Raw genomic sequence first — 26,096 nt, forward strand, 5'->3', positions numbered from 1 at the left:
CGTCATTGTTTTTATTGTCAGTAGTTTAAAGTACTTCATACTGATCTATTATAATTGAATTTAAGTATATTACAGTTCTTTATTAAGACAATATTCAAAATTATGAATGAAATTATTTATATATGAAAAATTTTTGAGAAATTTAACTCAATAATTTATTCTTTAAGAAACCTCTTAAAAAACGCTGTAACTAAATATTTAAATATTGGTTTTTTATTATAATTATAAAGTTTTAAATAATACTCATTTTGATAGATAAATGCTGTAGTCGTTTCTATGACTTGTTAAAATTATCACATTCAGTAATATATAATTGCTGTAATATAGCACTAATATTTCATCAGAGCAAAAATCGTTAGCAAAAATGCTGCACAAGAACAAATTTTCTTTTTGTATTAATCTTTTCATTAAACAAAATGCTTTTGTATATAGACGAAGATAGATAGTAGGCGAAAAAATGTTTTCTTGTGCTATACAAAACAATGCAGTACCATCGTAAAAAAAATATTAGAAAAAGAAACAAGAAGTGCTACACAAGCACTATATTAAAGCACAAACTAAGGAATATAAGTCTAGATAAACAAGAAGTGCTAAACAAGGACTAAATTGAAGGTCCAAAGAAAAACTAGGAAATGTAAATATAATATAGGAAATACACAATATATTAAAATTTATTTTATTTGTTTTATTTTTAATTTATTGACAGCTTGCTTACCCATTTACCATGCTAATTCATTAAAATTTTTTAAGAATAAAATGTACCAAAGTCTTAAATGAGTTTTAAATATCTACTGTAATTTAAATTTATTATGTTAGTGTATTAGATATTACTCGTTTAAAATCAAACTAAATCAAATCATTTAAATTAAGAATTTTAATAATAATTTTGTTTAACTCGTTTAATTATAAGAAATATTTTTTTTTTATTCTTTAAAAAATTTTATTGGAACCAATATTTCGACTATATTCTAGTCATCTTCATGGTACTATAATGTTCTTATAATATAACAATAATTTAATATAAATCATAAAGGCATAATTATACAATAGATGTATTGTATTGTATATATGTATGTACATATATTATAAATACATAAAATATTTTATTTTTTTTATGTTTTGTTTTTTTTTTAAAACCAAATAAAAATTTTTTTTAGTAGTTTATTATATAACTATTGACCAATAGGCCGTTTAAAAACAAAATTATTATTAAAAAAATTTTGGTCATTAAAGCAATAAATTATTAAGCGTTTAAATGAAAAAAATAAAGTCTTAAATACCATAAAAGCCGAATTAAGATAATAATAATGATTATTGTACTATTATTAATATTAATTATTAATTAATTATAATTTATTACTGAGATCTTACAGTATTACACTTCATTCTCAGTGTTATTTTATTTTTTTATTGTTAAATTTTATATATTAATAACGTTGTAAGAATTCTGGAACTACATGAAATTATAAACTATGTTATATCTAACAATTATATTTAATATTATATATTATATATATTAATTATATATATTATATATTATGTATAATAAGAAAGTAAAAGAGCATAAGTATATTATATATAACATATAATATTATATATTAATATTATATATAATATACTTATACTCTTTTAGTTTCTTTTGGTATGAAAAAAACTTAGGTCTAATTAAAAACTTTATTTATTACTTTTATTTTAAAAACAGGTTAATTGTTTAATGTTTTAAATAATACACAACTCTTTATTTAAAAACTTTTACTCTATTTAAAAATATATTTTCGAAACCTCTCTCTCTATAAAATACTAAAGTTTCTATTAAAGTAAAAGTGGTCTGTTATATTGACGTTAAAAGCGAATTTAATATATTCAAAAACTATATTTTATTTTCAAAAATATTTAGACTATGGTTTATAGTCATATGAAGTCCGATTTAGAAATAAAGATAATAATAAAAAACTTTCAATGGTAATTAAGAATTATCATATAAGGTTTCTAACGTCAAACCTGTTATTTTGACGAATAACAATAATTGGCAATACAATAGTACTTTAGGGTCACAGTATATTGTTAAACCCATATTAGATTATACATATCTATCTACTAATAATATAAAATATGTTTTCTATAAATTCAAAATTTTATAAATATTTCTAAATTTCTTACATTGGCGTTTTTTAGTTTTCGCAGAAGTACTTCAAATACTTCATTTTAATTATGTTGATGTCCTGCTGTTTTTTAACACAATTCCAAGGTAAAATAAAAACAAAATCCTTATTCAGGAGGCACGCAATACCATTACACTTCATTTGGCATAGCCTCAAGTTATTTGTACAAATTACAAGCAAATAAAGTTCATGTATCGTCAATTGCTTGACTTCATATGCCACCTATGGTCCATGTCCCAGGCGTGTGTCGCTGTCAACTGTGTTGTGCAATGTACACAGCACAGCGCTGTGTTATGAGTGCAATGTTTTATATGAAAAAGCGACAAGGACAAGATGAAAAGCTAACGTACGCTCAATTTGCACAAGAGTCTAACGTAATTGTTTTAAATACAATTACAACAAAAATACCATATAAATTATATGAAAAAATATTTAAAAAAAGGAGGAAACTACTCAAGAAATATGAGGGCAAAAAATCACTTTCAAGTAGAAACAAACACTTCATATATAATGTTGTTTAATCTATTAGTCTAAGTTCTCGCTGGCGCTACCACCCATGGCTTTCAGGGATTACTAATGATATGTATATATGAGCAAATAATTTACGATAAACTTAAGGCTAAACTTACCATTTGGAAAGACTTGTCGCATTTTCAAATAAGACGTCGTCAATCTTATGATCGAAGCTTTGTCTAATTGAGATGTAATTGCACTTGGTAATGGTAATAATTTTGCCAGTTCGAAGAATTCTGTGTTCTCTTTTTCACGTCTGGTGCGAGCAGCATTTTTACTTTTTTCCTTCATGGCACAAGTTTTAGCTAAACCTGTAAATAATACGAAAGCAACACATTAATATTTATAGATTTTTCAGTTTATATTTATATATGCCAAGCACTGATGCACAAGCGGAAGAATCATAAGGATTCCAGACTAGGAAAGATGGGCTCTATACTGTCTTTCATTAAAGAAATCGGACTTGAAGAAACACTCTAATCCGATAAGGGATACAATAGATCTTTTAGGTCGCAGTGCACTTCTTCAGTGCCCTTCTTTTAATAATACTAATAATGTTTCATTACTTGCTATTGCTTTATATATTACTAAATAAATCTTATTACTTTTAAAGTGAACACACCTAAAAAACTGTTTTGATTACAATCTCTTAACACTTTTCTTTGAAACTTCATTTTTGAATGCACTGGATATTATTAATTTAATTAAATAAATTTTCTTTTAAAAAGAGCAACACGATCTTTACACGATCTTTACACGATCATCACCTGTTCACAACTGTTAAGTTAGCCAGCATCTATACTGGTTATATAAATATCTACACCATTTTCAGGAAAGTGCGAAATTCCAAAATACATACAGCAACAAGTGTACCTGTTTAAGTTATTTACGATTGGTCAAAATTAAAAAATCTGTGATACTTTACTCCATAATTTTACCTTTTTCAGGATAAAAGGAAAATAATATCGATTTTCTCATATCTCTTCATGTATCTGTTCATAGGTACATTGCTGCATACGCAATCTTAAGACAATGGCAACCTTATTGACTTCCAATACAATGGTGAATAGTGACTGCAAATCCACCACTTTTTCCTACTAAATAAAACAACAACAATTTGGCTAGTGATATCTTCTTGTGTATCTTTTACATATAAAATTCATTCATAATTTTTATTTACTATTTTCTTTTAATTTTTTCGTTTTGAACATGGGCGTCTTGTTGTCTGCAAAATTTCTTTGTTGTTCTTACACACGAGTCAACAGGTGGTCATTAACCGCAGGAGATTAACTTAGTAACACTATTTTGTTGTTATGTTGCACTACACTATATCTCTCCATATATGCATATATGTAATACTTGTGAATATAAATTGTTATATCCTTTTACTCATAATTGCCTTATATCATTTTTTATTTATTTAAATTGTACATGTTTACTTTATATACATATATGCTTTGACTTTGTAGCCTTAATGCTATCTACAATGGTAGGAAGGAAGGAAGGAAGGAAGGAAGGTTACCTTTAATTTTGACATGGGAAAGAATTTTGAAAATTTTTGGAAAATAGACACCAAATTAAAATTCATTGATAAAAACTAATGTATTTATTTTTACAAAATTACTACAGGATGTATTTGTATTTGAGGTATTTGATAGCAAGATGAAGTCATTAAAGGTGAAAAAAAAAATTATATATAAAATAAAGTAATAGAAATAAAACTATTTTTATTTGATTTATTTTATATTTTTTTTTTATTTTACTAAAGTTTTTGTATTTGTATCTAAATCATTTTACAGAATTCTTTAAGAATAACTAATTTAGACATTAGGTTTAAAATCAGATTAAAAAAAAATGTTTGATAAAAAATGTTTTATTAAAAATTAGTTTTAATTTTATTAAATTTGATCATTTGATCAAACTATTTTTTTGTAAGAAATGTTTTTAGAACAATAGTGAATTACATCAACAAAATTTAATCAATTTCTTATTTGATTTAATTTTTAGTCCCTTCGAGTAGTACCAATAATCAGTGGTCTTTTAGGAAATATTTTTTATTTATATTTAATTTAATATACTTAATATATTTATTTGTCAAAGGTTCTAAGTGATTCTAATCCTTGGGTTTTTAATTATACGGTAGCAAAATGGGCCTATAAGCCTAAGTAGATCTTTTGGCACCGCCGGTATAACATAACCTAACCCAATTTATTTAATTATTCGTAAATAATTTTTTGAGAATGAAAGTTATTAGGGTTAAACATGTACTCTCCAAGAGTGAGTGTTTGCGACACGGAGATACAGTGGGAGGATAACATAAAATATCTGGGGGTCACTTTTGACAAACGGTTTAATTGGCTTAAACATTTGAAATACAAACGGAATAGCTGCTCTAAGATTCTACATTTATTAAAGCCGCTATTTAATTCACGCAAGTAATTAGACCTGCACTACTGTACGGATGTGTTACATATTGCAAAGCCTCAAATACTACCTTAAAGCAATTACAGATAGCTCAAAACCTGGCTTTAAGAAAACTGTTTAAGATTCCATGGTATATCCGTCATCAACTAAAAGACAAATAAATGATATGATTTTTTTTTTGAGCCTAGTTAAAGCCTAGTGTGGGGTAGAGATAAGCCCCCCAGCCATTATAGAGTAAAAGTGCGTAATAGCACTAACTCAAGAAGAAGAAGAATCAAGATGTACTCTGTGAATTTTTATTAATTTCTTATAATTAAAAAAATTAAAAGAATATGTTGTTGTAATTCAGTACTCTGCTAAATCCTTACAATTTTGATTTGATATAAGTTTTAAAATGTGATTCGCTCTTTTCAAGTCTTAACTCGCTTAATATATAGATTATACTTATTTTAGAAACCACCCAATATTGAAACCATAGGGAAAATGATACTACTTTATCGTATCGCCAGATTGACATAGTTAGTTCTATTGGTGGCGGCTCCAACATTACTCAATTTTTCCGCCTTTTCAAAATCATAGTCACTACTAAATAGCTTTTTATCGAAAGTAGCATATTACTCTAGATATATGTACCACGTTTTGTAAATTTTAATTGCAGCAAATTATTTTAAGAAACTGACAAATACAGTATTAACATGTACTGTAGATTTAAAATTTGAAGACGAAGTTTCTTTCAAAAAGTTTGCGAAGTTTCAAAAAGTTTGGTGAGTGCTCTTTCATCTTTGCCGCACCTGAAGGAGTTTTTAAACGTGTTCCTGCCAAGGAATCCCTATCTTAATATTAAGTAAACACTTTTTAATTTTTTTGTTTATTATTCGAAATAATATCCTTTTAACTTTTTAGAAACAATGCTCTTCTTGAATTTCTTGAACCCTCTAAATTGAACAATGTCTCCAGATCAGTTATCGTATCATACAAACTCTAAACTTTAGAAATCAAAAATAATCCACATATCTAATAAATAACTCGAATAATGAATAAATTCGAAACGGAATTCGTGTATTTTAGTTATGACAACTATTGAACTTCTTTCATTGATTTCATTCATAGAATATAGTAGCTAGTATGTGACTTCCCTAAAGTTACAGCTGCAATCAGTCGATTCTACTGCAAGAGTAATCTTCCCAACTTAAAGAACAGTTTTCGTATTTTTTGGAGCTTTTTCATCATTTCACTGTTTAAAAGATCCCTACGGTAGGCGACTCCAATAGTCGCCTTCTCCATTTCAAGTAAAAATTTTGTATTCTTTGGAGCTCTTCCTTCTGAAGCTTCTTTACTGTTTCCATTGTTCCTTGATCTCCGGAGTGTAGCAGAAAAATTTCATAGATTTTATTGGAAAAATTTTTTTGATTATTAATAATTATGAAACTGTTTGCAATCAATGTATATTAAAATTATTTAATATTAATTTATGTAATTGTTATGTATTGTCATAAACAGATTTCAATGAAATTAATTATCTTTCATAACTTTTATAGACTTTAGATTTGTCTTTTTTATGATATAACTTATGTTCTGAAAGCTTTTATGGGAATACGTTAAATTGTAATTCCTTGAAATATTATGGAATTATGCATTGAAATAATATTTGCAATTCATGTACCAAAAAAAACAATTTGTTATTTTTATTGTATTTCCCTTGAAATGATAAATGCAACTATTATTGTTTTCATCGAAAAGAATGGATAGAATGGAAAGAATGTAAGGCATTCGGCAAATGTCAATGTACTAAGCACAGTTCCAAAATCACAGCCTACAAAATAGGGCAGTTGGCAATTGTCATAGAACCCGTAATATAAGCGTTGCGGATAGCAGCAGCCGTTAAAACAACAACAGCAACAGATTTCCTCAATGGTCTTAATCCCTAACAGCGTCATAACTAATCCGCAATTTAAATGTGGCAACATGCACGCTTGAAGTGCCTCACACAGCCGCCGCTGCAGAACAACAGACTTACCGGCGGAGTCGCGGCAATTTTTTGATGTTAGATGTTGATGTTAGATGTATAAAATTCATAACTTTTTTGTTCGGTTATAAAAAGTTATTATAGTTTTTAACTACATAAAAAGTTAAACACTTCCTGTAAATTTATTTTATCCGCAATAAAGTTGCGAATTTTCTTTATCAGATGTGGACAAATTACCATGAAAATATATGAGTTTAAGTGACAATGATAAATTATTGCAGTTTGGTTTTTTGTTCTAATATTTAAGGATAATACAATATTGCATTAATATAAATTAATATTGTATATTGGAGAGATTTAAGATTAAATCATAAAACCATTTTTATTGTAAAATTTTTTAAAATGTTTTTTTCAAAATATGTCTAAAATTACAATAAATATTTTTTTATAGCTTTTTAATTAATTCGATGAACTTACAGAGTTTCTGTTATATATAAAAAACTAAAAGACATTTTTTATAATAAAAAAAAAGTCCAAAAAAGTCACTTCTAACAGTACGGTGGGTTAGAATAAGTCTATGCAAAAATCCTCGGTCATGATTTCCTTCCATTTTTGTTATTAGATGGCCAGTTATTATTGGTGAATAGTTAGTGGTTTACCATTCTCCGTAGTGAAGATTGTGATAATTTAATGGTATAGAATATTTAATAATACATAATTATTTATAATAATTTGTCACATGATTTTAATTAATTTTTTTTTTTCATTAGAAAATTCGTAAAGCTTTCACAAAAGAACTTTGACATTTTTTACGCTTCGGAAAATATTATTTTTATTTCTGAAATTGTCTAACTGGTCAATTATTTAAATAGTTTACAATTTTTAAAATTATATTTACAAATCAAATTTAATTTTCACCAATATTATCACTGTATTCATCCTAAGGGTAAAAAAAGGATAAGAAAGTAAAAGAATTAACATTACCATAGCGCATGCTATGCTGAACTAATAGAGCTCTAACCCAATCGATAAAATATAAACTATACATGTCACTCATAATACCTTTGTATGATGCTTCTATGTGACTTTGTAAAATGGAAAAGCAGCGCTGGAACTGTTCGATAAAAAAATACTTAATATGATCTTTGATCATTTATAAGTTGGGCAGGGCTACTCCATCTCCATGAATTACGCACTGCTTAAACTTTATAAGACAAAGAAAGAAGAAGAATAAGGTAGACCCTTTCTCCATAAAAGTAATCAATTTAAAGGAACACCAAATACGTTTAATGTACGGTAAGATGACTCGGAAACAGTAGAGTTGCTTGGAAAAAAAAGCTGCATCAGATCGATATCCGACAATAATTTGTTAAGGCTCCAAAATAAAGAAAGTAAAACGAAAAAGAAAGTGAAAAGTTGAAAGAGCTTTTTTTCTTGTACCCGTCATGGAAAATCTTATATAAAGGTACATTTCTAAATTTTTCACATATCAACAGTTCTCACTTCAAATGTCTATTATTTACAACTATACTTATATGATTGAATACTAGAAGAAAAATTTACTGGTTTCTTAAGGGGATGATATCCTACGCTTTTATCACAAACATAAGTTAAAAGCGTTTTCAATCTTAAGATAGGTATATATAGAGCATCTATATTTGTTGTTGTTTTAAACGTCAATGTTTTAACTTTTTTTATTTATATTGTTATAATAAGTATAGTAGTGGTTAGGTTTATATTGGATATCGGTATTCTAACCTATAATTAAATCTCAAATTTTGTCAATATTTTATTAAAAATGAATTAAAAAATTTGGTTCTTTTATAATAATTTTCTGGGCTAGCCAAACTGCTATCAAAACTCTGGCAGGCTCTACAGTTCTTAGAGAGCAATTCGCCAATGCCGGAAGGCTCTGTAAACGGGCCTGCTAGTTGTATCCGTTTTCAGCTCAAACAGCAAATAAAAACTTCTGTGAGCTTTAAATAACGATCTGATCTAAACTGGACAACAAACATACCAGTCAGCTGCTTCAACTAAGACATAATCTGTTAAACATTACAATATCGGTACTGATTATTAATTGAGTACTAGGAAGACAGGTTATTAGACTGAGTCTATTCCAAAATAAGTTTTGTAATCGTTGTGGATCTGCTGATGAAAAGAAAACTGTACTTCACGTCAAATGTTAATGTTCATTATTGGCTAAGAGAATATTTTAAATATTTAGGGCCCTTTATCTTACTAACCTGACAGAGCTGTCATCCTACAAATATGCAGAAGTTAGTCAAGTTTATAGACTTGTCAAGTTGATTTATTTTCAATTGAATGGAGGATCCGTGTCTTTCGACGTTATGCGTATGCTGATCTCTAGTCTGCATATGAGCAATGCTAGTCCCTGGTAACACAGCGGACCATTATTTAAGCTCAAGTGGGCTTTGGTCACAAAGCCGCCACCCCTTCCTAACCCCACTCTAATAGTATTTATAGAAATAATTTATATAGTTACTATTTTTATTCTAAGAGTACAAATCTATTTGTTTTTTCACACATATATGTATGTATACATCAATATTAATTGGTTGTAATAGAAATTCCGTGATAATTTCCAATTATTTAATTCCCTCAATAGTAAGAATTAAGTTCTACTTAAGAAATGAAACGGGTGCGAATAATTATGGAATATCACTGTCAGTTACCCTTATTTACTCACAATAAACCCCATTCAGAATGGGGTGTAGTGTTGGGTTTGTTGTTGTATTGTAATCATTGTTATGGCAATTTTTATTGTTAATTTATTTTATGCACACAATTAAATGGCAGAACATAAAGTTTAGTTTAATAACATTTTAGTGCACTGTAAACAAATCAAAAAGCAGATTGAAAGTGGGTGTAAGAGAACCAGTGGCGTAACTACAGGGAAGCAACTGGAAGCAACGCTTTCGGGCCCCCGAATTTAGGGGGCCCCACTATAAATTTTTGTATTCATTGTATTTATTTTTAAAAAATTCTCAAAAGTGGGACGAAACGTTTTTTGTTGGAATAACTTCATATTGCATTTTATAAAAGATACGTAAATTTTAAATTTAAAGTACATAATATGTATGTACTTCAAATAAAATATTAAACCTATTTATAAAATAAAAAAGTTTTTCTAAGAAAAATATGTGTCTTAATCGAGAGACTTATATGGAAGCTATATTTAGATTTAAACCCATTTGAAAATAATTTTGTACGTTGTCTTTTGCAAATATCAGTACTGTATACACCAAATTCCATTTGAATACCTTTATTAAAAACGGAGAAACCTCATATCCGATTGTTAAGTTTATATCACAGCTACAAGAAATAGACGTCCAATTTCAATCAAATCAAATGGTGAAAAGTATGTGTGTAAAGTTTCATTCGAAGAGTTCAAAAGCTGAGAGAGTAGTTTGAACTGAAAAAGTATATATATATTGTACTGATATATACTTAATGGTATTTCCGACGTTTCCTATAATGCGTTACGAAAATCTTGACAAACCTTATATATCCTTTTCACATTTTTTCGTGTAAAGAGTATAAAAAGAGGGGCCCCTTAGTATGTTGGTAGGGGCCCCTTAGTTAGAATTTGCTTACAGGCCTAAAAAATGTAGTTACGCCACTGAAGAGAACAAAATGAATATTAGTCTTCACACCACCACCACAGGAACTAAAACTGCCATATCCACAACCACCATCGAGAGTAGTATCAAAACTTAATATATTACTACATTTTCGGTAGCGAATGAATTTGTTTACTTTTTGGGTTATAATCTGAAAATTAAGCGCGTTAGGAATTAATATATGCAGCAGAAAATATATGACACTGTTGACTGTTATTTCAAGATAAATTTCCACCTCCTACATAAACAGCGAGAAGCATTTAATCTAAAATCCGTAACAGAGCAGAGTTAAAGGAAAAAGTTTGGGTTACATAGAGCACAGGGGTTGGCTGGACAAACACTAAACGTTATCGCTTCCAAAAACTAAAATAAATATCAAATATTGTTGGCTCTATAAATTCACGTCATATGTTTTGCACATTTTTAACGTATGTTAAGTTTTTCCACTGTTGACAAAAATTCCATTTACCAGACCAGACGCAGTTACTTTTTCAGTGTGGTACCGGTGTCGGTGCCATTAATTTTCACATTATAATGTGTGGGAATTTATAGAAAACGTAATATGTGTATATGCAGTTTAGTTTGGTTTGGTTACCTGTTTGCATATAAATATACTACACTTTAACATAATTCAAGCAATTTATCTATTAGTAGCAGCCGAAGAGCAAGGATAACTTCTATTCGCAAGTTATCCATACATACATGTTAACGCAGTTTGTGAGAAATTCCCATGATACATTCTGTCTAAAGGCAATTTCTCGACAACATGTGAAACACCAGATTTTTGTGTATTAAACTTATCTGTTGTGCTATTGGAAAATCCCGATGCACTTATATCAGAGAGTGCATGAGAATGTGAGAAAATTTCTCATTTCTAGTAAAAGCAAGTAAGACTTCGTACATGCTTGATTTTTACACTGTGCACTGACTGACAGCTAACCTGTGCTGTCCGCCAGGAAGGACATTCGTGCCGTCTAGAGACGCAGTTTTTATTGCGTTCATGTGGTGTTGTACAAAGCGGCATCGCACTGTGTCGTAAAACGCCTCAATCTTAAACAAATTCATTTAAAACAAATATTCACTTCACTCGTTATTTTAAGTATTGTCAAACTTAATTACTTTAATATGTGCTTTCCAACTGACCATTGAGTTGTTCATTGTTATCTTTTGACGAACGTAACCATAGGATTTACTCAATCGTGGGAAAACTTGTTTCCGTACAAGTACTTCCGTTTGCAAATTGTATTAGATGACAAATGAAAATTGTACTTGTTCTAATTTGAGTATATATACACCTATTTACTATGTATTTACTTTTTATTTCTCTATTCACAGTTTTTAAATTTGATATATAGAGCAGGGCCGTCCCGACCAGATAAGATCGCGTGCCAATACGAATCACTGAATAGGTTAAAGGGCCGCAGAAATAAATCCATAAGTTCATAATTTTATTCATCATAAAATAAAAATTCGGCGATAATAATAAATTTAGTTTTATTAATTCTTAATTAATTTATCTTTTACAATTCGAACAATATCAACATTATTAATAGTAGAGTTGTTGTAATAAGAAAAATATTTTATTTTTATATATTTTAATTACTTACGGCACTAGATCCGAGTGTTTTTGAACCAGTTGTACAAAAAAAAAAATGTACTAAAATATATAAAAAAAATGTACTATATATTAAATATCTATTAGATTTGGTGTATAATCAAATTATAATTATGTTTGATAATTATGAGTAAATATTATTTTCGTTTGGTTAAAAATTTTTTTAAATATTATATACTCAATTTTTTGTATTAACCTTTCTACTTCTTTCTACGTATTTGCAAAATTAACACTGTCATGCTACATTATTTTTTGCCGATAATTTTTAGTCGAAATGTTAATAAAAACAAATAAATTTATACTACGTGATGTGTAAAAAGTATAGAATTAGAGCAAATAGATGTGAAATCAATTTTAACAAATCATTGTTTGTTTTTGTAAATTAAAAAAAAATATTTCATTAATCGATATTTATAGTTTATATATAAATAACAACTAAACTTAAGAAATCACTTTTTAATCCAAGTACAGTATAACGCACAGTATATACTACAGTATAGTATATCCAAGCAATTCAAATGACACCTGACATAACCGCCAACCACCAACGATCGTCTCTTAATACCACCCATAACATCACCCATCTGTTTTCCTGCCCCAATGCATTTACAAACTTGAGTTCAATCGATCTTTGGACCCGCCTCATGGAAGTGGTTAGGTTTTCTTGATTCTGGCTGACTTTAATTTAAATCCAACTCATTTGTTACCCATTCGCCTACTAACCCATATACACATCTTTGTTATTCCTTTTATATATAGATCCCAACAACAATAACAACATCCGTTTCTTAAAGTCAAATTTGGTTTTATATACTCGTATACCCACAAACAACTTGAAACCTCTTTAACAACATCGATATATCGACACATCGGTTATGGCGACTGTGAATAATTATTTATTTGTACTTTTTTTATATGTATTTAAATATTTTTAACTTATAAAATTTATAGTAAATTCTATAAAAAAAATTAATAATAAACCAATAAATGCATTAATAATAATAAAAAAATAATTTTTAAATAAATAAATTTAAAGAAATAATTATTTATTTGAACTTTTTTTAAATGTATTTAAATATTTTTTACTTATAAAATTTATAGTAAATTCTATAAAAAAGATTAATAATAAATCAATATATGTATGCATTAATAATAATAAAAAATAATAACTTCTAAATAAAATAATTTAAATTAATAATTACTTATTTGAACTTATTTTAAATGTTCTTAAATATTTCTAACTTAATAGATATATAGTAAATTCTTTAAAAAAAATTTAATAATAAACCAATAAATGCATTAATAATAATAAAAAAATAATAATTTTTAAACAAATTAATTTAAATAAATAATTATTTATTTGAACGTATTTTAAACGTATTTAAATATTTTTTACTTAATAAATTTATAGTAAATTCTATAAAAAAAAAATGTTTTGTAAATAAATAAATTTAAATTAATAATTATTTATTTGAACTTATTTTAAATGTTATTAAATATTTTAGACATTTGAAATTTATAGGAAATTTAATAAGAAGTAATTTTTAAAAACAAATAAAATAAAATAAAAAAAAAAAAATTTTAAATTTATAAACTTATAAATTTTCAGAACTTTTTGTTTACAATAAATCGAAATTTAAAAATGAACTATTTACAGAACAATAAATTAATACATACAAGAAAAATTTCCTAAAATCAGATTTAAATAAATAAAACTGATTGATTTGTAAACAAATTACTGAAAACTCAATTTAAATCTAATAGATTTAATGTGCTACTGAATTATTATTTTCTTAAATAATTATGTATGCTTAATATTTATATTTGCTAAATATACACATATGTGCATACAAATATGAACTACTGTTTGTTTGTATGTATGCATGTGTGTGTAAGTTAAAATGTTTATATAGATATCCACAAACAATTCCAAAATAAACTTTTAAAAAGAAAATAAAGGCAACAACAAATACTACCATTCAACTGAAAATACTGAAAAATTCGAAAAAAGCACGTAAAATCGATCAACAATACAAACTTGCAACCAACAATCAACAACAACAATCACCAACAACAAATACTACAGTAAATAAGAGAACAACACTTACAGCCGCAAAACAAATCAAACGTCAGCATCAAACGCATTCCAGACCAAGGGTCAAATCGATTATCATTATTTCTAACACAATATATTTTGGTAGACATGCATGTATATGTGAATGTTTAAATATGACCATATATATATATATACATATAATATATATTCAGTAGTAGATAAATGGCTTACATATAATGTAAATATGAAGCCTTACATAACAACCAAACATTGTTTACCATATCATTTACAATAAACATTTAGAATAAAATAAAAAAAATATAGAAACATACACATTCTCCAGCGCACCTAACTTCTACACCTAAATTCCCTAAACAATTCCTATTATCATTAAACTCTTATTGTTGCTGTGATTAGTACGTGATGTTCACAACGGATTTCAATTTGGTGTTCAATTTATATTTCAGCTACAAAAACAACAATAAATATTAACATTATACAAAAACAACACCTGCACAACAACAACAGCACTGAAACAATACAGTCAAATGTTAACCTACTCCATTATTATAATTTTATTTGATTTAGAAAAACGAGTAGCAATAACAATATGAGTGGCATCAGCAGCAGCAGCAGCAGCAACAACAACAACAAAAACAACAACAGTATATATTTAAAAAAAAAAAGAACATGTTTTTAGTTTTTATGTACACTGTTGTTGTAGGTGTTGTAGTTGTTGTAGTTGTTGCATTTATATCAAAGGTAACACCATAGCTTGTTGCTGCATATAAAAGAATCAATATAAAGTCACGTTTAGAAAAATATCACGTTTCACAGATATTAGAAAAGTATGCCGACACATTCTATAGTAACACAGCAGAACTACATTTTTAACAAGCATATCACATTCTTTACTCAGCTGGTTAAATGATATTAAATAAAAGACTACATTTTCATTTATTTAATTGTCTTAAATTACTTGAGATAAACAGAGAAGCAGCTAAAAACTAAAATTAAATAAATTATTTAATTTATCTAGAATACCTATTAAAGCCGTGTGCAAGTTCGAGTAAATTGAGGTAAAGTATATTGAAATTTCCTAGGAATTTTTTGCACTGCACTTAAGTTAATATTTATTTATTTATTTATTGCACTTATTTATTATTTTTGGTTAAAAGTTTTCAATTTATTTATTAAACATCTTATAAAATTTTCACAATGGTAACACCTAATTAACCTAATTTTTATCAAATTTATCGTAATCCAAATTCTAGTAAATACCAACATGCGCTGCCAAACCGACATAATTTACTATTTCCCTCAAAATACCATCGATTTACTGGAACTCGCACATGAGCTTAAATTTATTTGTGAGTTAAGTAAATTATTAACAAAAATCAAATGAATAGTTAAGTAAATTAATTTACCTAGTACTCGGCTCTATATTACACGGATGTTAAATAACAAAACTATTAGTTCTTTTTAGTTTAAATTAGATCGCGCTAATACTTTCTTTATTAGTTTTATTTTGAAACGGACTAATTGGTCTAACGTTCAAATATTCAACTTTTTAAATTATTTTTGAAAATTGTATTTTAGGCATATATATTAAATATTAGTAAAATAAGATTTTTGTCACTAAAACAATTACAATAAAGTAATATTTTCTCTTACTGTAAATCTTTTTGCTATACATCTTGATTTCAGTTATTATTTCTATATATACGGTTCTTTGATATTTTGACCTAAACCAAACTATAATTGTAACCGTAATTTTTTCTTTCAGAGTTGCAAAAAAACAGCATTAAGTCTGGTTGAAACAAACTGGCATCACTTTTAAAATATGTTAAATACTTATTTTTGTCATATGTTTTTTATTGTGTTGTGTACAATATGAAATATAAAAATTTAAAACACCTAAAATTATTAATTTAAGTAGAAGAAAATAAACAAATATTTAACGGGCAATGGTACATATTTTTATCTTATATATATAAATTAATTTATTTATTTATGTGTTTAATTTTATTAAAAAATGAAATGCTTATATGATTTTAACGGATAACTAGAATTTTGTGACATATTTCGAATGTACATTCATAATAGACTGATTTTTGCATTTGCGTGAACCTAACTCTGAAGATTTTAAGAGCTTTAAGAGCTGTGTTGTTTCAGATACCCTTCTCGTAAGTTACGTCGTTTTAAATTGGCAAATTTAGATTTGGTCGGGAACTATCATATTTTGCTCGTATTTTATAGCTGACTTAAACATGTTTAGGCTAATTCCTAAATATTGTTGTTATTAAATTACTAAAAGATTGCGCTATCAGCGATGTTATTAAATGGCTGACGTGTTTGAAGAAGGAGGAATCGATAACATACAGAAAAGAGCAACATTAGAGCACTGCTTTTAAAGAAGTTAAGAAAACAATGGAAAACTATAGCATAAAGTAAGTTAAAACAGTTTTTAACTGAAATATTATTTCTCTTTTAATATTTATTAATAATATTTTAGTATACCTCATTATTTCTCAATACTTTATAATATTCAGATTATAAAGTAGAGCCAAAAAAGAAAGTAGAAACCTAAAACCAACTTTAATTTTTAAGTAATTACTTTATTTATATTAAGTATATATACATCATTAGTAGTAAATAAAATTAAGAATATTTACATTCTAGTTCCATCTACATAAATTTATTTGGGTTCTAAAACTACAAAATGAATTTTAATGCCAAATAGAAAATATAGTCAATCCTCAACACTGATATAAAAAATAATAAGTTTTGATTATTTCAAATTGTAAAATTAATTTCATATAAACCGGAGATTACATCAATATCTATTTATAGAAAAACTTCTTTTATAATAAAAATGTAAAAAGAAAAAATTATTTTAAATCTAAAATTAAACCTCGAATTCCTATTAAAATAAATGTTGTATATAAATTATATATTATTTTTTCGATTCAGAATACCAAAGATTAAAAATTTACAAGTAAATTCATAATAATTCCAAGAAATAAAATAACCAATAGACTTTAGCGCTCTAATCTTTTAAATATTTTACACCACAAGGTGTGGAGTTTTAGGATTCCATATATAATTTTAATGTAGCAATAAAATATGTAACGAAATAACATTGATCATGAACGCGAGTACATACAAATTTATTAAGAATTTTATTACATGCCACAGTGTCAACATTTGTCAGACTATAAATTTTAATTTTAAATTTCCAAAAACAAAGGAACATATATAAATGTGATATTGTACAAAATGCCTGACGAAATGAGTGCATCAAGGGGCTTTCCTAAATGACATTATGCATCATAATACACGGAGAAAAAAAATGGAAACAAAAATGGTGTCTAAACCAGGTGAAACTATACAACGAAACAAACAGAAAATTAGAAATAGATTAGGCACTTCAAAGACTATTTACAGTTTAGTATCGTACACCGCAAAGCGTTCAGTTGGTTGGGTTCATTCACATTGTAGCAACCACTCTTGTCTAACAAAAAAAAAACTGAAACTGGTTTGCTTCTTTAAAATAATATTTGCTCACCACCACTGCTAAATATAGTAATGTGTTGCAACATGATTTCAGTGGCGGTTTTGTAAACGCAATATAGTGGAAATGCAGGGCACAATATATAATATAATAAGTAAGACTTATAATATGTCTAATTTTAAATTTTTTTAACAATAAATTAAATGAAATATTTATCAATATTTTAAATACTATATATACTATACAATATATATTGGGATTTATCCTGATGAAGGCAAAAACGAATTTGCCGAAATACGTATAGGATTATACTAAAAATACGATTGAAATAAAAGTTAAGATTCTAAAATACAAAACCAATTTTATTATTATATTGTACTCTACTTGCGTTCTTGCACTGCTAATGAAAATATATAATAAAAATCGAATTCATAATTGTGAAATTTTGTAAATTGAAGGCTTTATAATTTATAAAATTTGTTATATATTACACAATATTTTGTATATAATATAATTGTGAATTCAAAACTTTTCTTTTAATTTTCTGTTCTATAGAACAATACTTTTGTTATAAATAGTGATATATTTCTTATAATATTTTTTTCTACGCTTAGTGATTGAAATTCGAAAGTCGACAGGCTGCTCTACTTAACACTATCAATTCTCAGAATAATCTCTAGCCGCATGGAGTGGTACCCAGATCTTAGTTCAGAAGCTTTTGAGGAATACATAAATTAATCAGTGAGAAGAGTGGGACTTTGCAGAAACCCCTCAACTATTAAAGAGTAAAAGTAAAAGAGTAATTACTATAATGACTTGTTAAAAACGATAACATATTTTCTTTAATATTTCTATCATTAAGTGATAGGCGAAATTAAAGATGAATAACTAATAACCTTTTGATAAGAATATTTGCGTATGTCTTTGATAACGTATAAGAAACGTATTAATTATTTAATATGTTAATACAAATTAATATTAATATTAACAAATATTATATATTAATATAGTATATAAATTGATTTGTCAATTTATATACTATATTTCAGATTATAAATATTTAGGTTATTTAGACTATAAATATATACTATATTTATATACTTATTTTCAGATTATTTTTATTTTTTATATTTTTTTAAAAATACTATTTTTGTTTGATTTTATCCAAATTCAATTTATCTATATTATAATTTATCATCAAAAATGTTAAATGTAGTATAGTTTAGTATAATTCCGCCACTGTTTTCAACCATTTGTATTACTAACACTTCTACGCGCTTGCACTGACACATCAAACACACCACATCAGGCCAAACATATACACGCGTCAAAAACCATCTCATTGGCTGTCTCGAAATATATACAGTTTGTGCACACATAAACGTATATTTGAGTTTCTGTTCATATTGCTTGTCAACGCCCGTTGACGTAAAGTGTACATCTGGGCACCGCCTTTATAATTGTTATTTGAATTTCATTTTTAATTTGCGTTAGTGTTTTTGTGTGCACATTGTGTTGTATGTTTTCAATTGTGTGTTTGTGTGCGTATTTGTCTTTTTTACCCCCATTATCATTTAGCTTTCATAACAATATCTACTAAAGCTTTCTCTTTCATCCCTTTTTACGCTTATCATTTTTAATTTAATGCAAACCAAAAGCAACAAAACGGAAGAAAGTCAACGGAATACAACAGTAAGTGCGCTTGTCAAATTTCAATGTCAGTCCGTTGTGTCAATCTATATGCGATAAGTGCACACATGTATACAATTCCGTATATAGCACACAGGTAAAGCACATATATTTACGGGAGTATTTCTGTGGATAAATTTGTATGTATATTCAAATATATTTTTCATATGCACTATTTATTTTTTAGCTTAGACTATATGCTTTATTTTTTTTTTTTGATATTTAAATTGGCAGACATATTTGCATTGCATAAATTATAAATTTTCATTGTATTACAGAAAAAAAAATATTAACTATTTTTATTTGATACATAGCAGTAGTTCAAAGAACTTATCATATGCATAGATACATAAACACGTAAGTGTACATGCAAAAGTGTATCTTTTAAGTGTTTTAAAATCATTCAAGAGCTTTGAGGTTATTGATTTTTTTAGCTTCTAATATTATCGATGTGAATTTGAAAATTTTATATGGGTCACAATTATGTCAATTCATGTGTATATTTTTTATTGAATAATTTTCGATTGATGTGTTTAAATATTTTAAATTATAAATCAGATTAAAGTCTTAAATGATTTTTATTTACTTTACGATTTATTTTACTAAAGAAATAATTATAGTGCTCAGATTTTACACAAAAATTTAAAAAAAAAAAAATATAAAATTATAATTTGAAATTTTTTATTTTTTTGTCAAAATTTTAAAAAGAAACGATATTTCTTAAAATTAAAATTAATTATTTGAAATAAATTCATTATTATTTTTTTATTAATAAATAAAGTGAATGAATTTTATATACTTACATAATAATAAAATAATAAATACTTACGTAATAATAAAATAATAAATAATATTAATAAATAATAATAATAAAATGACAGCAGTGGGGAATTATGAACGCAGTAGAAATGGGATTAAAAGTATTAGGATTTCAAATTTTTTTAAAAACAATACAAATGGAAAATTAATTGTGATTCCATGGATTTCCTTTAAGAAAAAATATAGGATTAGTATATTGTAGAAGAAAATGACTCACACTAGAACAAACCACTTTTCCAGTGTCTCATTAAGTCGTTCAAATGAAGACCAGAATGTTCTTCAAGCTCTTCCGTCAATATATCCCTTCTAACCTACATCCAAGCGAAATAGTTACAAAGCATGTAAATAGAAGTCTCAACTTCTTCCAGGCAACGTCTCAACTTCTTCACTTCAGTAGGTGTAATAACTCGATACGGACCACAAACCCAACAAAAATTAAATTACCGACTATAATAATATTATTTTGAAATGTTTTTGTTTATAAAAAATTATATCTTCAATATGTTTTTAATGAAAATTGCTCAATGAATTTATTAGATAAATTTTAATATTTATATACATCGTTGGAACTATTAAACTTCAAGAACAATCTTAAGTGAGAAAATTTTCTATATCTTATAACATTATTATTATATATTTAGTATATCACAATTTTTTTTTTTTTGTCTGCTAAGGTGGAGTCTAATATAAACAGTACTTTTTAAAAACTATTATTTATAGAGGGCCATCACCAATATTAGTGGTTAGGTGTGTTATATCCTTTATTCACATACAGTCCAAATTTCATGACTATTCGAAACGATTCGAAATGATTGTGCTGAAAGCGAAAGTATGTCTATAAAATCGATAGAAAAATGGTGATTAGAGCATATTAGACATGCCTAGAGTGTTTTGTTTTAAACATGGGAAATATATGGTAATGATCATTAATTCCATGGTGAAGTTAATGAAGCGTACAGGCACAAGTTTATCCTCATAATCGTCAGGATAAAAATATTAAGTAACTTATGGGCTAACCGAAATTCCTGATTACCACTGATTTAATCAAAACAATTATATATTTAAAAGAAAATTAAACCATTTTAAAGACTTCTTGCGACAAATAGAGATTTCTTGGTTCAGATGCAATTTCTCCACATTTATTTAAACAATATCTTAAATTAAGCAGTATATTACTGTACGATCTAACTTACCGATTAATAATATATGGCTTCAATGCAAATATCTATTTTTATTTCAATCCTTTATCTACTTTGACACAAGGCATATAGTATTGTTTATTATAAATTGACTCCCTATCTCATATAATTATGTTTTTTTTTTATTAAAGCACGGTACTACCTCGTCCGTGGGTACTACTTTTCAAGGACACACTTTGCATTTAATATTATACAATATATGGGAAAACAAATTCTATATTATATTAAAATGATCTTAGCTTGTCTTAAAAAATCTCTTTATCACTGAATATGTATTATATCATAAGCAAATCACATGAACAATGAAGACTTCCTGTCAGATCACATTTACGTAATAGATCACATTTACAATGAAAAGGTTCGGAACAAATATCATAAGTAGCTCACATTAACAATGATGAGGTCTTCAGAATATCTCGTAAGTAGCTCTCATTAACATTGAAGATGTCTTCAGAATTTTGTATAAAGGCAGAAAACTGGTAATATCAATAAAAGAATAGACATAAACTTATGTATGTAACTGTATGTATAACAGGTTAAAAATCACGATTGGAACAGGCTAGAAACAATTCTAATGACTCACGAATATCCGAAGGTGTACTCAAAACATCAGAAAACTTAGTCCAGATTTTTCTGCATTGAAATTAAAGCTATACTGGTAGCTTAGAATGTATCTTATTTAATGATGTGTATGCATTCTTATAAAAATTTAGATATTCACAGAATAATTGCTAGAAATTCAATGGTCACTTCACTCAAGTGTAGTTGGTAAGATTTAAGGTTGACGTGATATAGGAAGAAACAGTTCTAATGGATATTCGAAGCTGTAGTAAAGACATCAGAAGAATTTGTTCACCTTGCAAGTAATAAAGAAGAATGTTTCAAGAAGTATATAATACCAACTAAAAGAAATCATAATCTTTGCTAATAAAATGCTTGTGATGATTCACATCCTTGTAAAGGATATCATTTTAGAGAAAAAAAAACAAGAGAAAAAGTTTTAAATTGATAGAAAAATTTGTTTTTAACAATTATAGTTAATATACAAATTTATTCGATTTAACGAATTTAAAAAAAATTATTTTTAATTTAAAATATTTTATCAACATTTTATTTTCAATAGTATTTCAAAAAAAAAAACATGAGAAAGGATTTAAATAACTGATCAATTTTTTTATTAATTATAATTAATACATATTTAATATAGCTAATATTAATTTAAGTAAACGAACTTCAAAAATTATTATTTATTCGACTTATTTTATTAATAATTTATTTTTAATGGTATTACTCATATGTTTTGATGAAAAGAAAACTTTATGTATGTAAGCCCTTAAAAAATTTATTAATAAATATGAATTTCATTATTATTAATAATAATAATATAATGAGTTTCATAAATAATAATAAATATTTAATATAAATCATGTAATAAAATATTTTTTTAAAACCAAAAATTGATATAAAAGAGTATAAATGATAATAATGAGTTTCATAAATAACAATAAATATTTAAAATAAATAATATAATAAAATATTTTTTATAAAACCAAAAAAAAATTTTAAATCGTCAAAAGCAGTTTTCAATGCTGGCTTGAGGATTTATTCATACGTTATGTTGAAAGGAACACCTTATATGCGTAAGTTCTCAATATGTTTGTAAATAAATATGAGTATTTTTAAAATCTTTATTTAGTGTTATTTAATATATTTTTATAATACAATATTTTTTATAAAACAATATAAATTTTTTTTTAACCACCAAAAGCAATTGAAAAACACTTAACTCATTCGTTATTTGATACTTGGATAGCAAATATAAATGTTTTAGGGTAAAAAACTTATTCAACGATGAAACAACACATTTAGCAACAAATTTAGAGTGGAAAAAAAAAATAAACAAAAAAAATTAAAAAAAAAAAGAAAATAAAAAGAAATTTGATATACAAAAGATTGCAGACACTTGCAAGATGCTGATAAGGGTACTCTGGCATTAAACTGTTAATATTGCTAACACCACCAACGCCACCAGAGCACCATCATCATCAGCGCTAATCGCAACTATGACCAACATCATAATCATCTTCAATAGAAGCTATTTAACCAGAAGAATAAGAAAAATAAAAAAAATAAAAAAAGAATAATAATTATAACAGTAACCACAAGTCCAGACAAAACAAATCATTAGGCTACTGAACCAAGAAATGCATAATAAAAATCCAATAAAATTACAACTGTATGGCAATAATCGAAGGGAAAACATATTCCATAATATACTTGTATGTATTTAGTAATAATGATGATTACTTTTTGAATCCATGACGTTTTAGCTTTAATGTGCTTGCTGCAGTTGTACGGCATAGCTTTGGAAACGGCACAAGTCCACAACCAAATCCAGATCCGCACTAATAAAAATCTTAGTATTTGTTTGGTTAAGAGCTCAACTGCAGCAATGTAGTATGGCAAAAAAAAACAACAACATACCGAAATTACAATTTAAGATATTCAAAAACAAAATCCCGATAAAATATGCAGACAAATAAGCGAACGTTTGCAACAAGACCGCTCCGAAATATCGTAAATTACGGTTCATAAAAATGCTGCTGCACTTAAAGTTTACATAAAAGATGAAAAAATAAGATTTGTGTTTTTTCGAAATGTTTACGGAGTTTACGGAGTTTGACCGAGCGACACTTAGTCTTATGGACCTAGTCCATGTTTTTGGCATACACTTTGTTTCCTACTACACTGTTCTTCACACTGCACTGTGCTTCGCACTGCACTGCATTGAGTTTTTGCAAAAAATCTTTAGTTCTTTTAAAAAAATTGAAAGAAATTCTGTCTGTGAGACAACAATTAAATTAAAAGACAAACACTGAAACACTGAAATACTGCACTGCACACACGTCAGCGGTACGGTACCCGAATGAACTGAGGCGCTACGAAATTGAGACTAAAATACATAAATTTAATTTTTGTTAATTAAGTTATATTTAAACATTTCGAAAAATTAATAACTCAAGAATCCGAAGCCGAATCTGCCAATGCAGTTGAAAGTATCTATTGAGTGCTTTATTCAGCGCTTGTCTAAAAACGCGATGCAACTAAATTCTCGGTCGTACAAAAATTTAATTCGAAGCTCAGTTGCAGTCTCAGAAGACTGCACCGCACCGTTTCTTACGTTATAATATTAAATGGGTCTTGTTATATTTTTTTTTTTATTTTTTTTTAATATTTTTTATATGTAATTCTGATATAATTTCAGTTTCCAATGTCGCCTTCAACTCGGACAATGTCACTAAATCAAAACAAACAACATTGAAGTCCGTGACTTATGTCGATTTTGCAAATATTGCACTTTTATGTACAATTTCACTTTACTTTTTATTATTATTTGAATGCTTTTGATTTAATTTCATTTTATTTTCATTACACTCACTTTTCTTTTCAAAACAAAAAAGAAAAAAAATGCTGCATTTTTTTTTAAGTTTTGAAATTAAATATTTCATTTCTACTTTTCAAAGTAAATGTATTTTTGCTTAGCATTGCTAATCTTTTGAGGACGCAAACTTCACAGAATTCTAGCAAAATTAAATTTAAAAAAAAAAAATAATTATTAAATAAAAAGTAAACTTGGAATCATTTAAGTGCTCAATGCTGCACTTCTTCTGTTGGCTTTGATATCATAAAACCCAAGTGAAAATACTTGGAAATTCTATCCAGCGATCGTACTTTGCCAGCGCTTCCATTTGATCACGCGAATCATTGTTGCTATTTATTCGCTAGGAGCGTCCCATATTGTCCATATAGCACGTGGCTACGTTTTGTTTGGCGATGACGTCAAAAATGAGCTAATCATATTTCGATTTAATTTCTCATTCATTTATTTTTTATATAGTTTGATTTTATTTATTTTTATTAAATAAATTTTTTTTTATTATTTTGGTGGAATTAACAATATATAGGTAAAATATACGTCATGCACAACAAAGAAGAGACAAGAAGGTAAACGTTATGATCCAGAGGTGTTGACTCATACACAATTGGGATTAAAAAGTAAAATTAAAAGAAATAGGAAATTGATATAAAATCTAAACTTTATTAAATTAAAATTCAAGAAAAAAAAACTGTTTATTACGCGTAAGTGGAGACAGAACCCTTCGAGAGTGAGAGTGGGAGATATGGTAATAAACTGAAAGAATAGCTTTAAATATCTAGGCATCACGGTGGACAAACGTTTCACATAGCTTAAACATGTTTAACTATGAATCAAGTGTGCCAAAATTCTTCATCACCTCCAACCGCTATTTAATATAATAATGAAAATCTCAATCTAAAGAACAGGAAACTGTTATATAACTAAATAATTCAGCGTTCAACAAAACCTCAAACACTACTATTCGCCAGTTAGAAATTATACAAAGCCAGGCTCTGAGCAGACTACTCAAGGTACCATAGTACATTAGGACGATACATAAAGGATAGAGCCTTGAAA

The 26,096-nt window shown here is 26.9% G+C and overlaps 1 protein-coding gene across 1 annotated transcript; it reads right to left on the reverse strand.

The window, feature by feature from the left end:
* Positions 1–2,735: 2,735 nt before the first annotated feature.
* On the reverse strand, positions 2,736–24,734 carry LOC119677125 (protein single-minded-like). The gene is made up of 2 exons (XM_038088392.1): positions 23,909–24,734; positions 2,736–2,986 (listed from the first exon to the last, which is right to left on the reverse strand). The coding sequence occupies exons 1-2, from the start codon at positions 23,919–23,921 to the stop codon at positions 2,736–2,738; spliced, it is 264 nt and encodes an 87-aa protein (XP_037944320.1). The 5' UTR covers positions 23,922–24,734.
* Positions 24,735–26,096: the final 1,362 nt, after the last annotated feature.

Source organism: Teleopsis dalmanni, chromosome 2, assembly GCF_002237135.1.
Source record: "Teleopsis dalmanni isolate 2A chromosome 2, ASM223713v2, whole genome shotgun sequence".
In the NCBI taxonomy this organism is placed as follows: Eukaryota; Metazoa; Arthropoda; class Insecta; order Diptera; family Diopsidae; genus Teleopsis; species Teleopsis dalmanni.